The 21398-nt window shown below is 55.5% G+C and overlaps 3 protein-coding genes across 5 annotated transcripts; all 3 read right to left on the reverse strand.

Moving 5' to 3' along the window:
• Nucleotides 1-1416: 1416 nt before the first annotated feature.
• On the reverse strand, nt 1417-5007 carry LOC122433947 (protein CD300H-like). 2 transcript variants are annotated; one of them, XM_043457089.1, is made up of 4 exons: nt 4704-5007; nt 3913-4236; nt 2895-3020; nt 1417-1682 (listed from the first exon to the last, which is right to left on the reverse strand). In XM_043457089.1, the coding sequence occupies exons 1-4, from the start codon at nt 4762-4764 to the stop codon at nt 1540-1542; spliced, it is 654 nt and encodes a 217-aa protein (XP_043313024.1). In that variant the 5' UTR covers nt 4765-5007; the 3' UTR covers nt 1417-1539. The 2 variants fall into 2 exon arrangements, with proteins under 2 accessions (XP_043313024.1, XP_043313089.1); XM_043457154.1 differs by having other exon boundaries at nt 1417-1728.
• Nucleotides 5008-7312: 2305 nt separating this feature from the next.
• On the reverse strand, nt 7313-12537 carry LOC122433864 (CMRF35-like molecule 6). Of its 2 annotated transcripts, none has more exons than XM_043456965.1 (4): nt 12195-12537; nt 11601-11720; nt 9534-9657; nt 7313-8231 (listed from the first exon to the last, which is right to left on the reverse strand). In XM_043456965.1, exons 1-4 carry the CDS (start codon nt 12253-12255, stop codon nt 8078-8080), a joined length of 459 nt encoding a protein of 152 aa, XP_043312900.1. In that variant the 5' UTR covers nt 12256-12537; the 3' UTR covers nt 7313-8077. The 2 variants fall into 2 exon arrangements, with proteins under 2 accessions (XP_043312900.1, XP_043312808.1); XM_043456873.1 differs by having other exon boundaries at nt 11391-11720; nt 12195-12520.
• Nucleotides 12538-15692: 3155 nt separating this feature from the next.
• LOC122434135 (CMRF35-like molecule 6) lies at nt 15693-21201 on the reverse strand. Its single transcript, XM_043457359.1, has 4 exons — nt 20497-21201; nt 19732-20061; nt 17873-17996; nt 15693-16570 (listed from the first exon to the last, which is right to left on the reverse strand). The coding sequence occupies exons 1-4, from the start codon at nt 20555-20557 to the stop codon at nt 16423-16425; spliced, it is 663 nt and encodes a 220-aa protein (XP_043313294.1). The 5' UTR covers nt 20558-21201; the 3' UTR covers nt 15693-16422.
• Between the last annotated feature and the right edge of the window lie 197 nt (nt 21202-21398).

The raw sequence follows: 21398 nt of genomic DNA on the forward strand, positions 1-21398 counted from the left end.
CCTGATGCGAAGAGCTGACTCATTGGAAAAGACCATGATGCTGGGAAAGGTTGAGGGCAGGAAGAGAAGGGGGTGACAGAGGATGAGATGGTTGGATGGCATCACCAATTTAATGGACATGAACTTGGGCGAACTCAGGGAGGTGGTGAGGGACAGGGAGGCCTGGTGTGCTGCAGTCCACGGAGCCGTAAAGAGTTGGGCATGACTGGATGACTCAACAACAACATGCAAAGCATTATACAAAAATCCAGTACTTTTCATGATAAGCTAGGAATGGAAAGATATCTATAAGGAAACATTCTGCAAACATTAAAACCAGTGGTAGGGACTTCTCTGGGGATCCAGTGGGTAGTACTCCACGCTTTCAATGCCAAAAGTAAAAGTCGCTCAGTCACGTCTGACTCTTTGTGACCCCACGGACTATACAGTTCATGGAATGCTCCAGGCCAGAATACTGGAGTGGGTAGCCGTTTCCTCCTCCAGGGGATCTTCCCAACCCAGAGATCAAACCCAGGTCTCCCGCATTGCAGGCGGATTCTTTACCAGCTGAGCCACGAGGGAAGTCCCACAAGCCTCAGGGCATGGCCAAAGGGAAAAAAGGCAAATCATGAAAAGGCCTCCCATTAAAAGCAGGAGAAAGACCAGGATGTTCATAAAGGCTCCTGAAAACCTAAAGAGAAGAACGACCATATCACCTGGTCATCCCACTTCCAGGCATGTATCAAAAGGAAGTGAAAACGGTCTCGAAGAATATCCACACACCCACATCACTGCAATAACCGAGATATGGAAACAAACCGAAATGTCTAACAGCAGATGAGGCAGACATGGTGCAGACACGGTGAAATTGATGCCATACATCAGTTATATCTAAAAATACCCGGAAAAAATGAAAATAGAGTGATCTTGGGGACTGCTAAAAATATATGAATGAAAAAAAAATATATGAATGCTCTGAGGGGAGGATAAATTAGGAGTTTGAGGTTAACATATACATACTACTATACATATTGAATAAAATAGTTAATCGACAAAGACCTACTGTATAGCACAGGGGCCTCTAGTCAATACTCTGGAACAACCTCTATGGGAGAAGAATCTAAAAAATGGATATATGTGTACGTATGTATAACAGAATCATTTTACTGTACACCTAAAACTAACACAACATTGTAACTCAACTCTATTCCATTATAAAACAAACATTAAATTAAATTGACAAAGAAGATGCTGGGTTGACAAACCTATATGTGTATATACATACACACTCTGGAAAATCATATGCATATATATGGTAAAACCATGAAGAAAGGAGATGATGAATGTAAAATCCAGAGTTTAAAGGAGGAACTTAGGGCTTCAAAAGTTTTAACGATGTCTATTACTTAAGCTGCAAGATAGACACTCAAGAGTTACAGAGTATTCCTGGTTTAAAGAGTAGGCATTTATTAGGTATATTCTTTTGTTTGCATGATACATTGCAAGAAAAAGTTTCCCAAAAGTTCCCCGAGTGTTCTGAGAGCAACACTGGCACTGAATTTATTGGTCAGAAGTCATTTCCATCCAGCAGAGGGGGCTGTGACCCTGGGCAGTCATAGCAACAGATGTCACCAGTTCTCGGAGCTGCTCAAGGGCCTGTGGACCCAGAGGACGGCACCGAGCAGGCCCAGGAGCAGCGGCACCTTCAGGAAGACCGGGAGCAGGAAGTGGGCGCTGCCCAGCCGGGGCCTGTGGGGGACACGGGGACAGACAGTGAGCAGCATCCTCAGGGGAGGCCCTGGGCTCTCCACGCCCGCCCCCCAGAGCGGAGGCCACGACAACCCACATGAAGATCACCCCTCGACAGGGCAGCCCCCCTCTAAGGACCCCTGCTCCCCTTCTCTCTGCTGAACAATTCCCCGTGAGAATTAGGCCTGTGAGCAGGAGGGTGGACGTCGCCGTGAGAATCTCATGAGGGAGACCAGGGATCCCGGCGGGATCTGGGCAGGAGGAGGATTCCTTCCGAGGCCCTCCGCACGTGGGGTTACCCTATCTGGCGTACAGTAATCAGTCGTGGGGTTATTTGTTTGTTGTCTCCTCTCCTATAAACAGCGTTTTCCACGAAGGAAGGGACTGTTTGTTTTATTCACAGGGAGAAACTCGTACCAGGCTGATACCTCTGAAGATCAGCAGTTAAACATCTGCCGTATACTCTAATATGAAATAAAAATTAAATTTAAAAAAAGTCATATGGTGAACATTAAAAAGGTGACGTAGTAGTTGACGGATGAATGAATGACTCCCTGAGCTCTTCTGCCCTTGGAGGCTGGGGTTCTTTGACGGGATGACACGTCTGACCAGGGTTCAAGGTGGGGAGGGGACACAGTGATGCCCAGAGCTTCTGCCACCTGCTCTGCCCTGGACCGGGTCCCGCAGCCTCCTTTTATGGGACATTTACACTCACTTTTCTCTCTCCCTGGAGCCTTATTTCTGCAGAAACCTGAATGCCAGGCTCCCCAGATCCTGCAGGTCTCCCCTCAAAGGATTCAGCCAAGCATCCCTGATTATCATGTATTAAATAGCAAATCTAATCATCTTCCCACACACACTCTCACCAAACCCCAGTGACTGGTATTGCTCCATAGTACTCATCACAAACCACCATATTTACATAGGAACTCAGTGTGGACTGGCCCAGGGCGTGACTTCCCCCTTAGAGCACAGTTCTCATCAGAGTAGGATCCTGTCCGGGTGGTCTTACCTGCATCCACAGCAGAGCACCAGCACCAGGACCTTCACAATCAGGTGTAGGAATAAACGAGGGGCCCGGAGATGGAAGACCAAATCCCCCACCTGTCCCCTCACCCAAAGGAGAAACCACCCAGGTGCCCTGTCCTGGGACGTGGGCCCCTTACCGAGGAGGGTGGCCGGGATCGGGGGTCTCCTGACTGGATGCGGTGCTCCAGGGAGCACCGCAGGCAGGGTCGTGGGAGAGCCTGGGGAGCCTGTGGGCCTCTCGGCGCTGGTGGCTGCAGCAGGGGCTGAGAGAGAAGCACAAGGCAGGCCCTGTCTCCTTCCCCTGGTTCCCACACGCCGGCCCGATGTGGCTGTGACTCACACAGTCAGGGTCACTCAGGCCACCTGATCAGATGTGCTGTGTCCACCGCTCCCCATGGTCTCACCCAGGGCTGACCAGCACCCTGGGCCCCCCTCCCCCCAGCCTTCAGATGCACCTTGGCCAGGTGGGCACGGTCAGATGCAGAGTGGAGAAAAAGAGGGAGAAACAGGCTTAGCCCGGCAGGGCCGGAGGAAGTCCCCCAGAGCGACTGAGGGAGCCCCGCTCAGGTCGGGGGCACCTTTTTTGCACTTTCCTTGGGGTTACAAGAAAAGCCCCAGAACCCCGGGAGGTCCTTCCAGAACACTGTAGGGTCATTGGTGGCCTCTGGGCCAGCACAAGGGCAGAGTGTGTATTGGATCGTGGTGGAGAAGCCCGCCGCAGGTGCGGGCTCTGGAGCAGGTCCCACCCCTGGGCTCAGCGGGCAGGCCCATCTCAAGTCCTCAGGGCCCCGGGGTCAAGGCCGGCCTGTACGCAGTGGGGCCTTGTGAGAGTGCGCCCCCCGTAGGCGGGACCCTGCACAGGCCAGAAAGAGACACGGGCCTCTTGAGAGTGGATGTGCCCTTGTGAGGACAGCAGGCAGCCTGGACCCCAGAGCGGGATGCCTGCCAGCCTGTGAAGCAGGAATGTGCATGAATGTCTCCACTTGGAGACAGAGATGTGCATGTGTGCAAACAAACATGTCCCAAGACACCACCCAGACAAAGGCTCTCTGCCCACCCGCTCTGGGTCATCCTGGCCCAGCTTTTCTGTCCCACTTCCTTCCTGAGGGTCCGGGTGACCAGCCTGGTGCTGGAGTGAGGGTGGAGGATGCTCACCTGGGGTCACAGACACCTCCACCTGGAAGGTGGGGTCAAATGAAAGTGGCATATCGATCCCACATCCATACGTTCCCGCATCCTCCTCTCTGAGGCTCTCCAAGGTCACTGTGAAGGTGAGGCTTGCAGGATGGTCTCTGATGGACATGCGGCCCTCCCTCACTTCTCTTGATGACCCTCCAGTCTCCACAGTATTCCACAAACAGGGGGCTTTGCACCAGAATTTGATGTTTTGCTTGAATTCCTCCCGGTACCGACACTCCACGCTCAGTGATCCCCCCACGATGCCCGTCAGTCTGCTGGGGCCACTCAGGGAAAAACAGCCTGGAAAACACAGTCGGGTCCGGCTTTCAACAGGTGGGCCTGGGTCAGAAGAGCCCCGGATGCGGGTCCCTCAGCTGCCCATGCGGTCTGGAGGAGGCCAAGGCAGAAAGGGAGCCTTTCTCAGACCTAGGGGAGGAAGACGGAGCTCCCTTCACACCGAGGAAGGGTGTCCTCAGAGACAGAAGAGCCCAGGATGGGAACACCTCCGTGTGTGTGTCTGTGTGTGTGTGTGTGTGTGTGCGGTGCCCCAGGAGGTCACCTCTGACTGTGACCATTGAGGTGTGACCATCACAGGTGGCCCCCTCCCACCAGCACAGTGGACCAGCCTCACCTGCTTCACGCCCTGAACCCTCCTGCTCGCTGCTGAGACAGGCGGCGGCCCCTCCTGGGACCTTCGCACCCCTCCTCCCCTCACCCAGCTCCAGCCCTGCCCCCTCCCCTCCCCCAGGAAGGGCTCAGCCGCGCACCTGGGACCTGGAGCAGCAGCAGAGCTGAAGGCAGCCACCCGGCCCTGCCCCTCGGGGTCATTTCCCCAGCAGGGATGTCACCTGCAGCAGTGCCAGGCCCCGGGCAGGGACAGGGTCAGGCCTCCTCAGAGCAGTCCCTCCCCATCCCCACTTCCCCTCCTCTGGGCCTCTCTGCTTCCTGGTTCCATCCCGGATCAGGTCAGAGGGTCCAGGGGGCATGGGGCAGGAAGCTTAGGGGGAGGGGCACACGGCTGTTCCCAGCAAGGACCCGCTTCCTCAGCTCCGCTCAGCCCAGCGACTAGACACGTGCAGGACCGCTTGATCGGGGAGGCTGCCCCCTCCTCGCCCAACGCACAGTAGGTCCTCTTTCGGTCTCACACGCCCATCCACAGCAGGGACAAGCGGGTTCCTCTTCGTGGCACATCCCCGCCCTCTTCGATACGTCATTTTGTTCTGGTCAGGATGGGAAGTCTGAGGGTGGATGTCATGCTCATCCACCCTCCCCAGTCCTGGTGGTGACCAAGCGGTCACTGTCTCCCCATCTGCAGCTTTAGGCGACCACAAGCCTCTGCACCCACAGTAACCAAAGTCCTCTTCCTACCCTGCAAATCTGCCCCGTGATCCCAGACAACCTCCTACATCCCATCCTGGCTCTGGTTCCCGCCAGGGTACACATCCCTCAGACTGGGGCTGCCCCCGTCTCGGGCCCCTCGCTGCCCACCAAACACAGAACAGCGGTTCCCAGCCTTCCCTGACCCCTTTTTCACGCTCTGCCTCTGGGCAGAGGCTACTCCCCGTTGAGAAGCAGAGAGAGACTGAGGACGGACAGGAGCCAGAGGAGAAGACGCTGGGTGGAGGGGTGAGGAGCTGGGGACCTGAGGGCTGAGAGGAGCCTCCTCCCCCGTCAGTGGCACACAGGGGGCGGTTGTACAACAGGGGCCCGAGGGCAGACTGCCGGGCTTCTCCTGGATCCACGATGAGCAGGGGCCTCTTCACGGTGCAGAGATGAGGGAGGGACCTGCCCACAGAGAGGAGACACACCGCCCCTCCTCACTCACAATGGCATTCTCATGTGACATGCAGGGCCATCGAGTCATATCTTCCTGGGCAGTGGGATGGGGCTAATGGGGAACTGCAGTCCTGCCCTCGGGTAGGTTTTCTCAGCTTCTCAAGATTGTCTGCAGAAACCAGGGTCTCCCATCCCTTCCATGTGGGTCTTAACTCTCCCCACTTCCCGGGCATGGGCAGTGGACCTGGGTCCCAGTTCACAGCTGGAGAGATGCAGTAGAGATGGGTCACTCTGCTTGACCGATCACTGATCACCCCAGCGACTCCTGCCCTTCTCCAGATGAAGCCCCCGTGTTCTGACCAGGCCTCTCCCACAACTCGTGGCAGCATGCAGAGGCCCAGAACTCAGCCACCTCATCCTGACTCCAGATCCACCCCCAGGCTGCCCCTATCCCCACATTGGGCCTCATCCAGACCCTTGGACCCCTATTCCTCCTCCTGACCCACAGCCAACACCCTTGACTGTACAACTTCCCTGACCCTCCCAGTTGAGTTTGGTTCTCTTGTTGTGTGTCCCATTGGACCATTTGAGACCCCCTCTTGGATTGATCTCCTGGGATTTGTGGCTCCCTGTGTGTCTCCATCTGGGCTGTGGCCCCATGAGCTGATGTCACCTTCTTGCCTGAAGCCCACTGTCTTTCCAGCATAGCCTGTGGCAATTCAGCTAAGGGATCAATGACTGAATTCATCTCTCAGGACTCCCCTGCTTTCAGGAAACTAACTTCTCCGACCTTGATTTTCCTTTTTCTACTCAGGCTGGTGAACATGACTGGACCATGATTCTTGGAGAACTTGGCATCAGTGGACCCTGCAAGCATCTGCCCTCTGCTCTGCCCTGGATCCGCATCTAAGATGCTCCCAAGGCAGGACGTTTGCACCCACAGTTCCCTTTTCCTGAGGACACTTCGTCCAGGTGCCCACAGGGCTCACTGCATTACTTTCTTCTGGACTTGGTTAAAGATCACCCTCTTCACGAGGATGATAGGACTCATCCCTTTCTGTCTTACCAATAGCATCTCTTCTTATCTTGTGTTACTAAAGATACCCTTCAATGTGGACTTGGCCATTTCTGCATGTCTGCATACCTGTACTATTGTGTCTGTTATTTCTCTCTGTCCACCAACTGGAATGTGAGCAACAAAAGCTGAGCTCTTCCTTCTGTTTAATCATGGTTGGAAGCAATGCCTAGGTTATTGGTTACTACTTTGGTCCTCTCCCCATATATTTGCTGCATGACAAGTTGGTGCAATTGCCCAGGTCCTGGCTGCTTCAGACAGATGAGTCAAGATTATAACCTGCCTCTCAGACATTTTTGGTGCAGGCAAGTTCATCACAATGCAATTTGAACTGAAACTGTGGGAAGCCTACCCAGGTCTTTGCCTCTACAAGTCGTGGAGACTAAGCTAATGAATAGAAGACTCACTCATGGCCCCTCAATCGATTTAAAAACTTGAACCAGGTTTGTAACCACAGACCTTGAATGATGGGGTGAGGGTGGGGCTTGAGTTACCTTTGAACAGGAGAAAGGAAGGATTCTGTGATAGTTGCATAAATTTCATACTGTTATTTTCTACCAGCCATCCACAAAGGACCTAAACACACTAACCAGTTTGACTGGGCATGGGGAAGGGAATAATCTGATTTTCCATGCAATGCTGGATTCTGTTCTGAATTGACACCAATTGGAGAATCCCACATGGTCCTTCGGTCCATTGGACAGAACAGTGGGGTGTGAAGGTTCGTGCAGAATGGAGTCTTGATTCAGGTCCCGTGCATGCTGGCCCTGTGGACCATCGACTTTCTGCATTGTTGTTCCCTGAGCTTTAGAATGCCTAATTAAATAGACACAATCAGCAACTGGAGGATTCCCCACAGTGGATCCGAGACCTGTGGAGGGTGGATGATCATGTGGAGGGAGGGAGACCTATGGAGGGTGGGTGATTATGTGGGAAACCATGGAACTGCCTGGATCCATCGAAACAGATCCAAAAGCAAGGTTCCCACACTCCTGGGGTTTGAAGACTGCAGAGAGGGCCCCTGAGAGTTCAGTGAATGAGTGATGCTCCGCAGATGAGCTGGAAGCTCTGAACTGGTTATTGATCTGTGGTCACAGTTCAGAAGCACCTATTGAGGAGGTGTGCTTTTGGTTTCAGAGAATGATGGGCAAGGAAAGAAAGCTACAAGGAAATCCACAAAGACAGTATTCTGAGAGAGTGGTAAAGTGTGATACAGGACAGATGGACAGGAGTTCGTTTCCATCCAGTGGTCCGACTGCATCATCGAAGAGGACACGATGAACATGAGGGCTACTGGTTCTCATAAATGGACCGACTCTGCCTGTCTCTGTCTGCAGAGCTCCTCAGAGGCCTGTGGACCCAGAGGACGGCACCGAGCATGCCCAGGAGCAGGGGCACCTTCAGGAAGACCAGGAGCAGGAAGTGGACACTGCCCAGCAGGGACCTGTGGGGAACACGGGGACAAACAGTGAGCAGCATCTTCAGGGAGACCGTGGGCTCACCACCTTGTTTGGCCCGCATCCAGGTTCTGTGGCCTCAAGAATCTAAACAAGGATCAACCTGACACAGAGCAGCCCCACTTCAAGGACTTCTGGACCCTGATCTTCAAGAATTGCCCCTGAGACTTAGGACTGTGGGCATAAGGGTGGATGTGGCTATGAGAATCATGTGAGGGAGACCAGAGATCCAAGGGGGACCTGGGCCTTAGGAGGGTTTCTATCTGAGCCCTCCTCATGGGGGCTTCCCCAGAGGCCCAGAGGGTAAAGAATCTGCCTGCGATGCAGGAGAGACCCGGGTTGGATTCAGGGTCAGGAAGATCCCCTCAAGAAGAGAATGGCTACCCACTCCAGTATTCCTGCCTGGAGAATCCCATGGACAGAGGAGCCTGGTGGGCTAGAGTCCGTGGGGGTCACAGAGTCAGACATGACGGAAACATCTAAGACACTCCTCATGTGTGGGATTTGCGGTCGAGGGTACAGAACCCAATACTAGGAGACTTGGTTGATGTCTGCTAGCCAGTAGAGCATCACCTTCTTGAGCACAGGGAACCTTCTGTCTTATTCAGTGAGTAGCCAGTACCTGCCCAGGGTCTCCAAAGCTCCAGTCCTTAAAAGCCCTTGGCTGGTGAAAGAGTGACCCCCTCAGCTCTGCACCCTCAGAGGCCAGGTCTCTTCAGCAAGATGATATTGATGAGCAGGCTCCAGGTCACAGAGGTTCATCCACACCCAGAGCATCTGCTTCCTGCCCTGCTCTGGGCTGGGGGCCTTTGGTTCACCCTGTTCCTCCGTGTGCCTGGGGCCTTATTTCTGAGGATCCCGGCATACCTGACCCCCCAGATCCTGCGGGCGTCCACTCAAGTGTCTGGAATCAGTTAGGTGCCCTCTCATCATTGTGTGTTAACTAGCAAACTCCACCACCCTCCCACACATGCTGGCCCATCACCCAGGAGACATTGTCCTCCAAGCAATCATCAGCAGGTGGTGTATTTATACCACCGACATGTCGATCTGTTCATCATGTGAGTCCCCTCTTAGAACACGACTCTGTCAGGGCAGGACTGGGTCTGTGTGCTTTGCTGCTGCATCCCAAGTCAACGAGAGATCCAGGCACTTAGTAGGACCCTTACTGATTGTTACAGAATTTGTTGAATAAATTAGGGTCTTTGGTGAAGGGAGACTTGTCTACTACTCCCTGGGCTCACCGAGAAATCACCCAGGAGAGATGTCCTGGGATGGGGGTTCCTTACCGATGAGCTTGGCCGGGATCAGGGGCCTCCGGCCCAGACACGGTGCTCCAGGTGGGCACTGGCAGGGTCGTGGGAGACTCCGGGGTGCTTGTGGACCTCTCGGGGCTGGTGGTTGTCATAGTGACTGAGGGAGAAACACAAGTCAGGCCCCGTTTCGTCCCCTGGGTGCCCCTCTCCGTCCCGGTGTGGTTCTGACTCACAATCAAGGTCACTCACGCCATCTGGATGGACGTGCTGTGTCCACCACCCCCGTGGCCACACCCAGGCCTGACCAACACCCTGGGCCCCCCCCCGCCCCTCTCCAGATGACCCCACCAAGATGGGCACTGGCAGAGGCACATGGCCCTGCTCCCCTGGGGATCTGAGAGTGTAGAGAGGGCACTTGGCTCCAGGTCACCCCAGCCACAGACACACCTCTGTCCTCCTGGCCCACCCTGCCAGGGGACAAACGCAGTGACCCGTATTCTTTAGGGATTAACACAGAGAGACGGGGTGGACAGTGACGGGCAAGGGGAGAGGCTGGAGCGAAGCTCAGATGGAAAGTCCTGCAGCTGAGTCTGAGCTGAATCAGGAGACCCCGTGTCCCTGTCAGCCAGGCCCAGGGCCCCAGGTGGTCCTCTCCGTGAGAGGGCATGATGGAAAGATCTAGAGAAATACCGACCTGGTGGACCCCATGAAATGTGGCCTCTCCTGAGGTTAGTGGACAAAGCCCTTCCCCGACACATCCCGCGGAAACAATCAACTTTCGCTTCCGTTCTTGTAAAGAGAAACACACAAAGGAAACCTCCCTCGTGAGAGAGAAGCAGGGGCCAGCAGGAAGGAGCTCGGGGAGCCGGGGGCGACGTCAGAGCAAGCAGTCAGGAGAGAAAGCATGTGTGTGGACAGAGGATCGTGGCTGGCTTCTTAGGAAACCAGAGCAGCCTTCTGTTATTGAAGACTTATTGGGGCTTCCCTGGTGGTCCAGTGGCAAAGAATCTGCCTCCCACTGCAGGGGAAGGGGGTTCGATCCTTGGTCTGGGAAGATCCCACACGCCACTAGGCATGCACAATGCCTGAGCCTGTGCTCTAGAGCCCATGCTCCGCAGCAGGAGATGCCACCGAGCGAGAAGCCCGAGCGCCGCAGCAAAGAGCATCCCATGTTCACTGAAGCCGGAGAAGGCCCGCGTGCAGCAGTCAAGACCCAGCAGGGCCAAAGAGAAAGAAAGGAAAGTTTAAGGATTCATTTGCGGCACATGGTGGTCTACTGAGGGCCATAACACCTCCTAAGAGCCCTCTTCCTCATCCTTCTTTGCCTAACGGGCTCCTCTGGGTTTCCTCCTTGGGTACCAGGTGCCAGAGGAAGAGGGAGAGGCAAGGTCAGGCTGGAGCGGGGAGGGGTCTCCAAAGCATCCAGAGCCCCACGTGGGCTCCGGGACCCTGCCTCCCCCCTCTCGCAGCTGCTGCAGATCCCCAGGACCACCAGGGTGAGGCTGGGGCCCCAGGAGCCCTCCACGACACTGCAATGTCCTCTGCTGGCCCTGCTGGTCCCTGCCCCCTAGGGCTCGCCAGAGAGGTTCAGGAAGAGACACAGGGTCACCTTCAGAGTGGACCTGACCCTTGTGAGGTCAGAAAGGCAGCAGGCCCCCAGATTCAGGGCGTCTCCCCCTCCCCTTCCACCCAAGAGAGCTTCAGGTGTGAGGGTGTGTCGGGGTAGACACAGAGGAGGTCTCGAAGAACCAGAGGTGGACTTTTGCCTGACGACCAGTCAGAGCCTGGGTCCTGACCACCTATCCCAGAACACCCTCTGCTCCAGGTGCTCCCTGAGGGTCAGGGTCCCAGGTACGGTCAGCATCCCTAGAGCTGATGTCACAGGCTCACCTGGGACCACAGACACCTCCACCTGGAAGGTGGGGTCAAATGAAAGTGGCATATCGATCCCACATCCATACATTCCCGCATCCTCCTCTCTGAGGCTCTCCAAGGTCACTGTGAAGGTGAGGTTTGCAGGACGGTCTCTGATGGACACGCGGCCCCTCCTCACTTCTCTCTCTGACTCTCTGGTCTCCACGATCTTCCACAATAACGTACACGGGAATTTGCACCAGTATTTGGAATTGTTTATGAATTCCTCCTGGTACCGACACTCCACGTTCAGGGATCCTCCCACGATGCCCGTCAGTCTGCGGGGGCCGCTCAAGGACAAACAGCCTGGAAAACAGTCGGGTCCAGCTTTCATCAGGAGGGCCTGGGTCAGAAGAGTCCCAGATGCGGGTCCCTCAGCTGCCCATGTGGTCTGGAGTAGGCCAAGGCAGAAAGGGAGCCTTCCTCAGACCAGGGGAGGAATATGGGGAGGAGCTCTTTCCTCACCGAGAAGAGGGTGTCCTCGGAGACAGAAGAGCCCAGATGGGAACACCTCCGTGTTATGTGTGTGTGTGTGTGTGTGTGTGTGTGTGTGTGGTGCCCCAGAAGGTCATCTCTGACTGTGACCTTTGAGGTGTGACCATCACAGGCGGCCCCTCCCACCAACACAGTGGACCAGCCTCACCTGCTTCACACCCTGAACCCTCCTGCTCACTGCTGAGACAGGTGGCGGCCCCTCCTGGGACCTTCACCTCCCCTCCTCCCCTCACCCAGCTCCAGCCCTGCCCCCTCCCCTCCCCCAGGAAGGGCTCAGCCGCTCACCTGGGACCTGGAGCAGCAGCAGAGCTGAAGGCAGCCACCCGGCCCTGCCCCTCGGGGTCATTTCCCCAGCAGGGATGGCACCTGCAGCAGCGCCAGGCCCCGGGCAGGGACAGGGTCAGGCCTCCTCAGAGCAGTCCCTCCCCATCCCTACTTCTGCTTCTCTGGACCTCTCTGCTTCCTGGTGCTGTCTGTCCTTGGTCAGATCAGATGGGTCAAGGGTCAGGGGACAGGAAGCTTAGTGGGAGGGGAACACGCCTGGTCCGGTGCAAGGACCTGCTGCCCTCAGCTCCTCTAAATCAGGGACTGGACACGTGCAGGGTCTCTCCATCGGGGAGGCTGCCCCCTCCTCACCCAACCCACAGCTGGTCCTCTCTCCATCCCACATGCCCCCCCTGCCCCACGCCCCTCCCACCTCCTACGGTCAGGGACAAGCTGGGTTCCTCCTTCCAGGAATGTCTCCACCCTTTGTGACACATTCTCTTGTGGTCGGGGGTGGATTTCATACTCATCATCCTGTCTGTCTTTGTTGTTGTTGTTTATTCACTAAGCGGTGTCCAACTCTTTGTGTTCCCATGGACTGTAGCACGCCAGCCTTCACTGCCCTTCACTATCTCCCAGTATTTCCTCCAACTCATGGCTATCGAGTCGAAGATTCCATCCAACCATCTCATCCTCTATCACGTTTTCTCCTCTTGCCTTCATTCTTTCCCAGCATTATGGTCTTTTCCAATGAGTCGACTCTTTGTATCAGGTGGCCAAAGTATTGGAGCTTCAGCTTCAGCATCAGTCCTTTCAATGAATATTCAGGGTTGATTTCTTGTAGGTTTGACTGGTTTGATCTCCTTACTGTTGGAGGGACTCTCAAGAGTCTTGTCCAGCACCACAATTCAAAAGCACCAATTCTATGCCACTCGGCCTTCTTTATGGTCCAGCTCTCATATCCATACATCTGTACTGGAAAAATCGTATAGTTTTGACTGTATGAACCTTTCTTGGCTAAGTAATGACTCTGCTTTTAAATATGTTGTCTAAGTTTGTCATAGCTTTTCTTCTAAAGAGCAAGCATCTTTTATTTTCATGGCTGCAGTCACTGTCTTTAGTGATTTTGGAGCCCAAGAAAAAAAGTCTATCTCTGTGTCTATTGTTTCCCCATCTATTTGCTATGAAGTGATAGAATGGGATGCCATGATTTTAGTTTTTGGAATGTTGAATTTTAAGCCAGCTCTTTCATTTCCCTTTTTCACCATCAAGAGGCCCTTCAGTTCCTCTTCACTTTCTGCCTTTGGAGTGGTGTCATCTGCATATCTCAGGTTATTGACATTTCTCCTGGCAATCTTGATTCCAACTTGTGATTCATCCAGCCTGGCATTTTGCATGATGTATTGGTCCTGGTATTGACCGGAGAGGTCTCTCTGTTCCAACCTGAAGCTCGTGGCAACCATGAGACTCTGCCCCCACAAGACCCCAAAGTCCACTTCCTGCCTTACAAATTGGCCCTATGACCCCAGAAAACTTGCTATGTCCCATCTTGACTCTGGTTCCCCCCAGTGTACACATCCCTCGGGCTGTGGCTCCCCCCATCTCGGGCCCCTCGCTGCCCACATTAGACACAGATCAGCTGTTCCCAGCCTTCCTTGACCCCTTCTTCACGCTCCGCCTCTGGGCAGAGGCTACTCCCCGTTGAGAAGCAGAGAGAGACTGAGGACGGACAGGAGCCAGAGGAGAAGACGCTGCATGGAGGGGTGAGGAGCTGGGGACCTGAGGGCTGAGAGGAGCCTCCTCCCCCGTCAGTGGCACACAGGGGGCGGTTGTACAACAGGGGTCCGAGGGCAGACTGCCGGGCCTCTCCTGGATCCACGATGAGCAGGGGCCACTTCACGGTGCAGAGATGAGGGAGGGACCTGCCCACAGAGAGGAGACACCGCCCCTCCTCACTCACAATGGCTCGCTCACATGATGTGCAGGGGCATCAGTCATATCTTCCTGGGCAGTTGGATGGGGATAACAGGGGGCTGCAGTCCTTCTCTCGGGTAGGTTTTCTCAGCTTCTCAAGATTGTCTGCAGAAACCAGGGTCTCCCATCCCTTCCATGTGGGTCTTAACTCTCCCCACTTCCCGGGCATGGGCAGTGGACCTGGGCCCCAGGGCACAGCTGGAGAGATGCAGTAGAGATGGGTCACTCGGCTTGACTGATCACTGATCACCCCAGTGACTCCTGCCCTTCTCCAGATGAAGCCCCCGTGTTCTGACCAGGCCTCTCCCACAACTCGTGGCAGCACGCAGAGGCCCAGAACTCAGCCACCTCATCCTGACTCCAGATCCACCCCCAGGCTGCCCCTATCCCCACATTGGGCCTCATCCAGACCCTTGGACCCCTATTCCTCCTCCTGACCCACAGCCAACACCCTTGACTGTACAACTTCCCTGACCCTCCCAGCTGAGTTTGGTTCTCTTGTTGTGTGTCCCATTGGACCATTTGAGACCCCCTCTTGGACTGATCTCCTGGGATTTGTGGCTCCCTGTGTGTCTCCATCTGGGCTGTGGCCCCATGAGCTGATGTCACCTTCTTGCCTGAAGCCCACTGTCTTTCCAGCATAGCCTGTGGCAATTCAGCTAAGGGATCAATGACTGAATTCATCTCTCAGGACTCCCCTGCTTTCAGGAAACTAACTTCTCCAATCCTGCTTTTCCTTTTTCTACTCAGGCTGGTGAACACGACTGGACCGTGATTCTTGGAGAACTTGGCACCAGTGGACCCTGCAAGCATCTGCCCTCTGCTCTCCCCTGCATCCGCATCTAAGATGCTCCCAAGGCAGGACGTTTGCACCCACAGTTCCCTTTGCCTGAGGACACTTCGTCCAGGTGCCCACAGGGCTCACTGCATTCCTTTCTTCTGGACTTGGTTAAACATCACCCTCTTCACGAGGATGATAGGACTCATCCCTTACTGTCTTACCAATAGCACCTCCTCTTATCTTGTGTTACTAAAGATACCCTTCAATGTGGACTAGGACATTTCTGCATGTCTGCATACCTGTACTATTGTGTCTGTTATTTCTCTCTGTCCACCAACTGGAATGTGAGCAACAAAAGCTGAGCTCTTCCTTCTGTTTAATCATGGTTGAGGTAATGCCTAGGTTATTGGTTACTACTTTGGTTCTCTCTCCATATATTTGCTGCATGAAAAGTGGGCACAATTGCCCAGGACCTGGCTGCTTCAAACAGATGAGTCAGGATGATAACCTGCCTCTCAGAGATCTTTGGTGCTGGCAAGTTCATCACAATGCAGTTTGAACTGAAAAACTGTGGGAAGCCTACCCAGGTCTTTGGCCGTACAAGTCGTGGAGACTAAGCTATTGAATACAAGTCTCACTCATGGCCCCTCAATCGATTTAAAAACTTGAACCAGGTCTATAACCACAGACATTGAATGATGGGGTGACAGTGGGGCTTGAGTTACCTTTGAACAGGAGGAAGGAAGGATTCTGTGATAGTTGCATAAATTTCATACTGTTATTTTCTACCAGCCATCCACAAAGGACATAAACACACTAACCAGTTTGACTGGGCATGGGGAAGGGAATAATCTGGTTTTCCATGCAATGCTGGATTCTGTTCTGAACTGACACCAATTGGAGAATCCCACATGGTCCTTCGGGCCATTAGACAGAACAGTGGGGTGTGAAGGTTCGTGCAGAATGGAGTCTTGATTCAGGTCCCGTGCATGCTGGCTCCGTGGACTGTCGACTCTCTGCATTGTTGTTTCCTGAGTTTAGAATGCCTAATTAAATAGACATATTCAGCAACTGGAAGTTTCCCCACAGTGGATCCGAGACCTGTGGAGGGTGGGTGATTATGGTAGCATGGATCATGTGGGAAAGCATGGAACTGCCTGGATCCATCAAAACAGATCCAAAAGCCAGATTCCCACACTCCTGGGGTTTGAAGCCTGCAGAGAGGGCACCTGAGAATTCAGTGCATGACTGATGCTCTGCGGATGAGTTGGAAGCTCTGAACTCAATATTGATCTGTGGTCACAGTTCAGAAGCACCTATTGAGGAGGTACTCTTTAGCTTTTAGAGAATCATGGGCAAGGAAAGAAAGCTACAAGGAAATCCACAGAGTATTCTAGAGAGAGACGGAGGGTGATACAGGACAGATGGGTCAGAAGATCATTTCCATCCAGTGGTCCGACTGCATCATCGAAGAGGACACGATGAACACTGGGGCTACTGGTTCTCATAAATGGACTGACTCCACCTGTATGCAGAGCTCCTCAGAGGCCTGTTGACCCATAGAATGGCACCGAGCAGGCCCAGGAGCAGGGGCACCTTCAGGAAGACCAGGAGCAGGAAGTGGATGCTGCCCAGCAGGGACCTGTGGGGAACACGGGGACAGACAGTGAGCAGCATCCTCAGGGAGGCCCTGGGCTCTCCACCTTGCTTGGCCCGCATCCAGGTTCTGTGGCCTCAAGAATCTAAACAAGGATCAACCTGACACAGAGCAGCCCCACTTGAAGGACTTCTGGACCCTGATCTTCAAGAATTGCCCCTGAGACTTAGGACTGTGGGCATAAGGGTGGATGTGGCTATGAGAATCATGTGAGGGAGACCAGAGATCCAAGGGGGACCTGGGCCTTAGGAGGGTTTCTATCCGAGCCCTCCTCATGGGGGCTTCCCCAGAGGCCCAGAGGGTAAAGAATCTGCCTGCGATGCAGGAGAGACCCGGGTTGGATTCAGGGTCAGGAAGATCCCCTCAAGAAGAGAATGGCTACCCACTCCAGTATTCCTGCCTGGAGAATCCCATGGACAGAGGAATCTGGTGGGCTAGAGTCCGTGGGGGTCACAGAGTCAGACATGACGGAAACATCTAAGACACTCCTCATGTGGGGGATTTGCGGTCGAGGGTACAGAACCCAATACTGGGAGACTTGGTTGATGTCTGCTAGCCAGTAGAGCATCACCTTCTTGAGCACAGGGAACCTTCTGTCTTATTCAGTGAGTAGCCGGTACCTGCCCAGGGTCTCCAAAGCTCCAGTCCTTAAAAGCCCTTGGCTGGTGAAAGAGTGACCCCCTCAGCTCTGCACCCTCAGAGGCCAGGTCTCTTCAGCAAGATGATATTGATGAGCAGGCTCCAGGGCACAGAGGTTCATCCACACCCAGAGCATCTGCTTCCTGCCCTGCCCCTGGCTGGGGGCCTTTGGTTCACCCTGTCCCTCCGTGTGCCTGGGGCCTTATTTCTGAGGATCCCGGCATACCTGGCCCCCCAGATCCTGCGGGCGTCCACTCAAGTGTCTGGAATCAGTTAGGTGCTCTCTCATCATTGTGTGTTAACTAGCAAACTCCACCACCCTCCCACACATGCTGGCCCATCATCCAGGTGACATTGTCCTGCAAGCAATCATCAGTAGGTGGTGTATTTATACCACCGATGTGTCGATCTGTTCATCATGTGAGTCCCCTCTTAGAACACGACTCTGTCAGGGCAGGACTGGGTCTGTGCACTTTGCTGCTGCATCTCAAGTCAACGAGAGCTCCAGGCACTTAGTAGGACCCTTACTGCTTGTTACAGAATTTGTTGAATAAATTAGGGTCTTTGGTGAAGGGACACTTGCCTATTACTCCCTGGGCTCACCGAGAAATCACCCAGGAGAGATGTCCTGGGATGGGGGTCCCTTACCGATGAGCTTGGCCGGGATCAGGGGCCTCCGGCCCAGACACGGTGCTCCAGGTGGGCACTGGCAGGGTCGTGGGAGACTCTGGGGTGCTTGTGGACCTCTTGGGGCTGGTGGTTGTCATAGTGACTGAGGGAGAAACACAAGTCAGGCCCCGTTTCATCCCCTGGGTGCCCCCTCTCCATCCCAGTGTGGCTCTGACTCACTGTCAAGGTCACTCATGCCATCTGGATGGACGTGCTGTGTCCACCACCCCCGTGGCCACACCCAGGCCTGACCAACACCCTGGGCACCCCCCTGCCCCTCTCCAGATGACCCCACCAAGATGGGCACTGGCAGAGGCACATGGCCCTGCTCCCCTGGGGATCTGAGCGTGTAGAGAGGGCACTTGGCTCCAGGTCACCCCAGCCACAGACACACCTCTGTCCTCCTGGCCCACCCTGCCAGGGGACAAACGCGGTGACCCGTATTCTTTAGGGATTAACACAGAGAGATTGGGTGGACAGTGACGGGCAAGGGGAGAGGCTGGAGCGGAGCTGAGATGGAAAGTCCTGCAGCTGAGTCTGAGCTGAATCAGGAGACCCCGTGTCCCTGTCAGCCAGGCCCAGGGCCCCAGGCGGTCCTCTCCGTGAGAGGGCATGATGGAAAGATCTAGAGAAATACCGACCTGGTGGACCCCATGAAATGTGGCCTCTCCTGAGGTTAGTGGACAAAGCCCTTCCCCAACACACCCCGCGGAAACAGTAAACTTTCAGTTCCGTTCTTGTAAAGAGAAACACACAAAGGAAACCTCCCTCGTGAGAGAGAAGCAGGGGCCAGCAGGAAGGAGCTCGGGGAGCAGGGGGCGACGTCAGAGCAAGCAGTCAGGAGAGAAAGCATGTGTGTGGACAGAGGATCGTGGCTGGCTTCTTAGGAAACCAGAGCAGCCTTCTGTTATTGAAGACTTATTGGGGCTTCCCTGGTGGTCCAGTGGCAAAGAATCTGCCTCCCACTGCAGGGGACGGGGGTTCGATCCTTGGTCTGGGAAGATCCCACACGCCACTAGGCATGCACAATGCCTGAGCCTGTGCTCTAGAGCCCATGCTCCGCAGCAGGAGATGCCACCGAGCGAGAAGCCCGAGCGCCGCAGCAAAGAGCATCCCATGCTCACTGCAGCTGGAGAAGGCCCGCGTGCCGCAGCCAAGACCCAGCAGGGCCAAAGAGAAAGAAAGGAAAGTTTAAGAATTCATTTGCGGCACGTGGCGGTCTACTGAGAGCCATAACACCTCCTAAGAGCCCTCTTCCTCATCCTTCTTTGCCTAACAGGCTCCTCTGGGTTTCCTCCTTGGGTACCAGGTGCCAGAGGAAGAGGGAGAGGCAAGGTCAGGCTGGAGCAGGGAGGTGTCTCCAAAGCATCCAGAGCCCCACGTGGGCTCCAGGACTCTGCCTCCCCCTTCTCGAGGCTGCTGCAGATCCCCAGGACCACCAGGGTGAGGCTGGGGCCCCAGGAGCCCTCCACGACACTGCAATGTCCTCTGCTGGCCCTGCTGGTCCCCACCCCCGAGGGCTGGCCAGAGAGGTCCAGGAAGAGTCACAGGGTCACCTTCAGAGTGGACCTGACCCTTGTGAGGTCAGAAAGGCAGCAGGCCTCCAGATTCAGGGCGTCTCCTCCTCCCCTTCCACCCAAGAGAGCTTCAGGTGTGAGGGTGTGTCAGGGCTGGACACAGAGGAGGTCTCGAAGAACCAGAGGTGCACATGTGTCTGCCGACCACTCAGAGCCTGGGTCCTGACCACCGATCCCAGGACACCCTCCGCTCCAGGTCCTCCCTGAGGGTCAAGGTCCCAGGTACGGTCAGCAGCCCTAGAGCTGACGTCACAGGCTCACCTGGGATCACAGACACCACCACCTGGAAGGTGGGGTCAACTGAAAACGGTACATAGATCCCACATCCGTACGTTCCCGCATCCTCCTCTCTGAGGCTCTTTAAGGTCACTGTGAAGGTGAGGCTCGCAGGTCGGTCTCTGATGGACACGCGGCCCCTCCTCACTTCTCTCTCTGACTCTCTGGTCTCCACAATCTTCCATGGTGACACACACGGGTGTTTGCACCAGTATTTGATGTTGTCTACCAATGCCTCCTGGTACCGACACTCCACGCTCAGGGATCCCCCCACGATGCCTGTCACACTTCGGGGACCACTCAGGGACAAACAGCCTGGAAAACACAAACGAGTCCAACTCCATCAGGTGAGTCTGGGTCTGGGGAGCTCTGGATGCGGGTCCCTCAAGGGCCTGTGAGGTCTGGAGGAGGCCAAGGCAGGAGGCAGGCCCTTCCTCAGACCTAGGGGAGGAAGACGGGGGAAGGAGGCCCCTCCTCACAGAGGAGAGGGATCCATGGAGACAGGATGGGAAAAACTGTGTGTGGGGCCCCAAGAGGACATCTCTGACTGTGACTGTTGAGGTGTGACCATCACAGGTGCCCCCTCCCACCAACACAGTGGACCAGCCTCACCTGCTTCGCGCCCTGAACCCTCTTGCTCGCTTCTGAGACAGGCAGCGGCCCCTCCTGGGACCTTTGCCCCGCTCCCCCCGGCTCACCCAGCTCCAGCCCTGCCCCCTCCCCTCCCCCAGGAAGGGCTCAGCCGCTCACCTGGGACCTGGAGCAGCAGCAGAGCTGAAGGCAGCCACCCGGCCCTGCCCCTCGGGGTCATTTCCCCAGCATGGATGGCACCTGCAGCAGCGCCAGGCCCTGGGCAGGGACAGGGTCAGGCCTCCTCAGGGGATTCCCTCTCGGTGCCCACTTCTCCTCTTCGCCTCTCCACTCCTTGTCCAGCCCTGTCCCTGTTCCCCACAGTCCTCCTGGCGGCCGGCGCTGAGCCGCGCGCAGAAAGCTCGGGGTAAGGAGCAGAAGGATGTGCAACGCCCGCCGGTGACCCCCGGCTCCTCTCTGTCTGGTGACTGGACGTCCGCGGAAGCCTTCCGAGGATGAGTGGCCCACTCAGCTCAGCCCACAGCTGCCCTCTGCGGGTCTCACATGCGCCCCCCCCCAACAGCTGGGCCATGCTGGGCTGTCTCCGAGGCGCGTCCCCACCCTTGGTGATGCATCATTTCCTCTGTGGTCAGGGTGGATGGCTCCGGGGGCAGGTGCCAGGTTCCTGCATCCTCTGTGGCCTGGGTGGTGACCACAGCAGGTCTGTGTCCCGCCGACCTGCATATCCAGGCACCCATGAGAGCACCGCCCCATGGAGCCTCAGGCTCCTCTTCAGTCAACCTCAGATGGTCCCAGGAGGTCCTGTCGGGTCCGAGCGCAAATCCCACAGCCCAGGGCTTCCCTCCGGGTGTGCATCCTGGATCCCCGACACAGATGGAGAGCCGCTGACCCCACCCCTCCACGTTCCTCACTGTTTCCTCTTCTTTTGAGAGTGGACTGAATCGTGAGCCTCAGGACAGAGAGCTGAGTGTAAGCGAGGGCAGTTCAGTGGTGAAAGACGCTCAGGGGGAAGCTGGGACCCCAGGAATCAGGGGCCCTTTACCCTCCACCCAGTGGCGTGG

Source organism: Cervus canadensis, chromosome 1 (assembly GCF_019320065.1).
Source record: "Cervus canadensis isolate Bull #8, Minnesota chromosome 1, ASM1932006v1, whole genome shotgun sequence".
NCBI classification, from domain to species: domain Eukaryota; kingdom Metazoa; phylum Chordata; class Mammalia; order Artiodactyla; family Cervidae; genus Cervus; species Cervus canadensis.

What these genes read in the sequence shown, in the direction of transcription:
- LOC122433947 (XM_043457089.1), bottom strand. Translation starts at nt 4,764, where the DNA reads ATGACCCCGAGGGGCAGGGCCGGGTGGCTGCCTTCAGCTCTGCTGCTG. An exon ending in GGAGGTGTCTGTGACCCCAG is followed by an intron (nt 3,021 to 3,912) that starts GTGAGCATCCTC and finishes CTTCTCTCTCAG; the next exon opens with CCCCTGCTGCAGCCACCAGC. An exon ending in GATCCCGGCCACCCTCCTCG is followed by an intron (nt 1,683 to 2,894) that starts GTAAGGGGCCCA and finishes GTCTTCCTGAAG; the next exon opens with GTGCCGCTGCTCCTGGGCCT.
- LOC122433864 (XM_043456873.1), bottom strand. Translation starts at nt 12,255, where the DNA reads ATGACCCCGAGGGGCAGGGCCGGGTGGCTGCCTTCAGCTCTGCTGCTG. An exon ending in GCTGCTGCTCCAGGTCCCAG is followed by an intron (nt 11,721 to 12,194) that starts GTGAGCGGCTGA and finishes ACTGTTTTCCAG; the next exon opens with GCTGTTTGTCCTTGAGCGGC. An exon ending in GGAGGTGTCTGTGGTCCCAG is followed by an intron (nt 9,658 to 11,390) that starts GTGAGCCTGTGA and finishes TTTCTCCCTCAG; the next exon opens with TCACTATGACAACCACCAGC.
- LOC122434135 (XM_043457359.1), bottom strand. Translation starts at nt 20,557, where the DNA reads ATGACCCCGAGGGGCAGGGCCGGGTGGCTGCCTTCAGCTCTGCTGCTG. An exon ending in GCTGCTGCTCCAGGTCCCAG is followed by an intron (nt 20,062 to 20,496) that starts GTGAGCGGCTGA and finishes TGTGTTTTCCAG; the next exon opens with GCTGTTTGTCCCTGAGTGGT. An exon ending in GATCCCGGCCAAGCTCATCG is followed by an intron (nt 16,571 to 17,872) that starts GTAAGGGACCCC and finishes TGTTCCCCACAG; the next exon opens with GTCCCTGCTGGGCAGCATCC.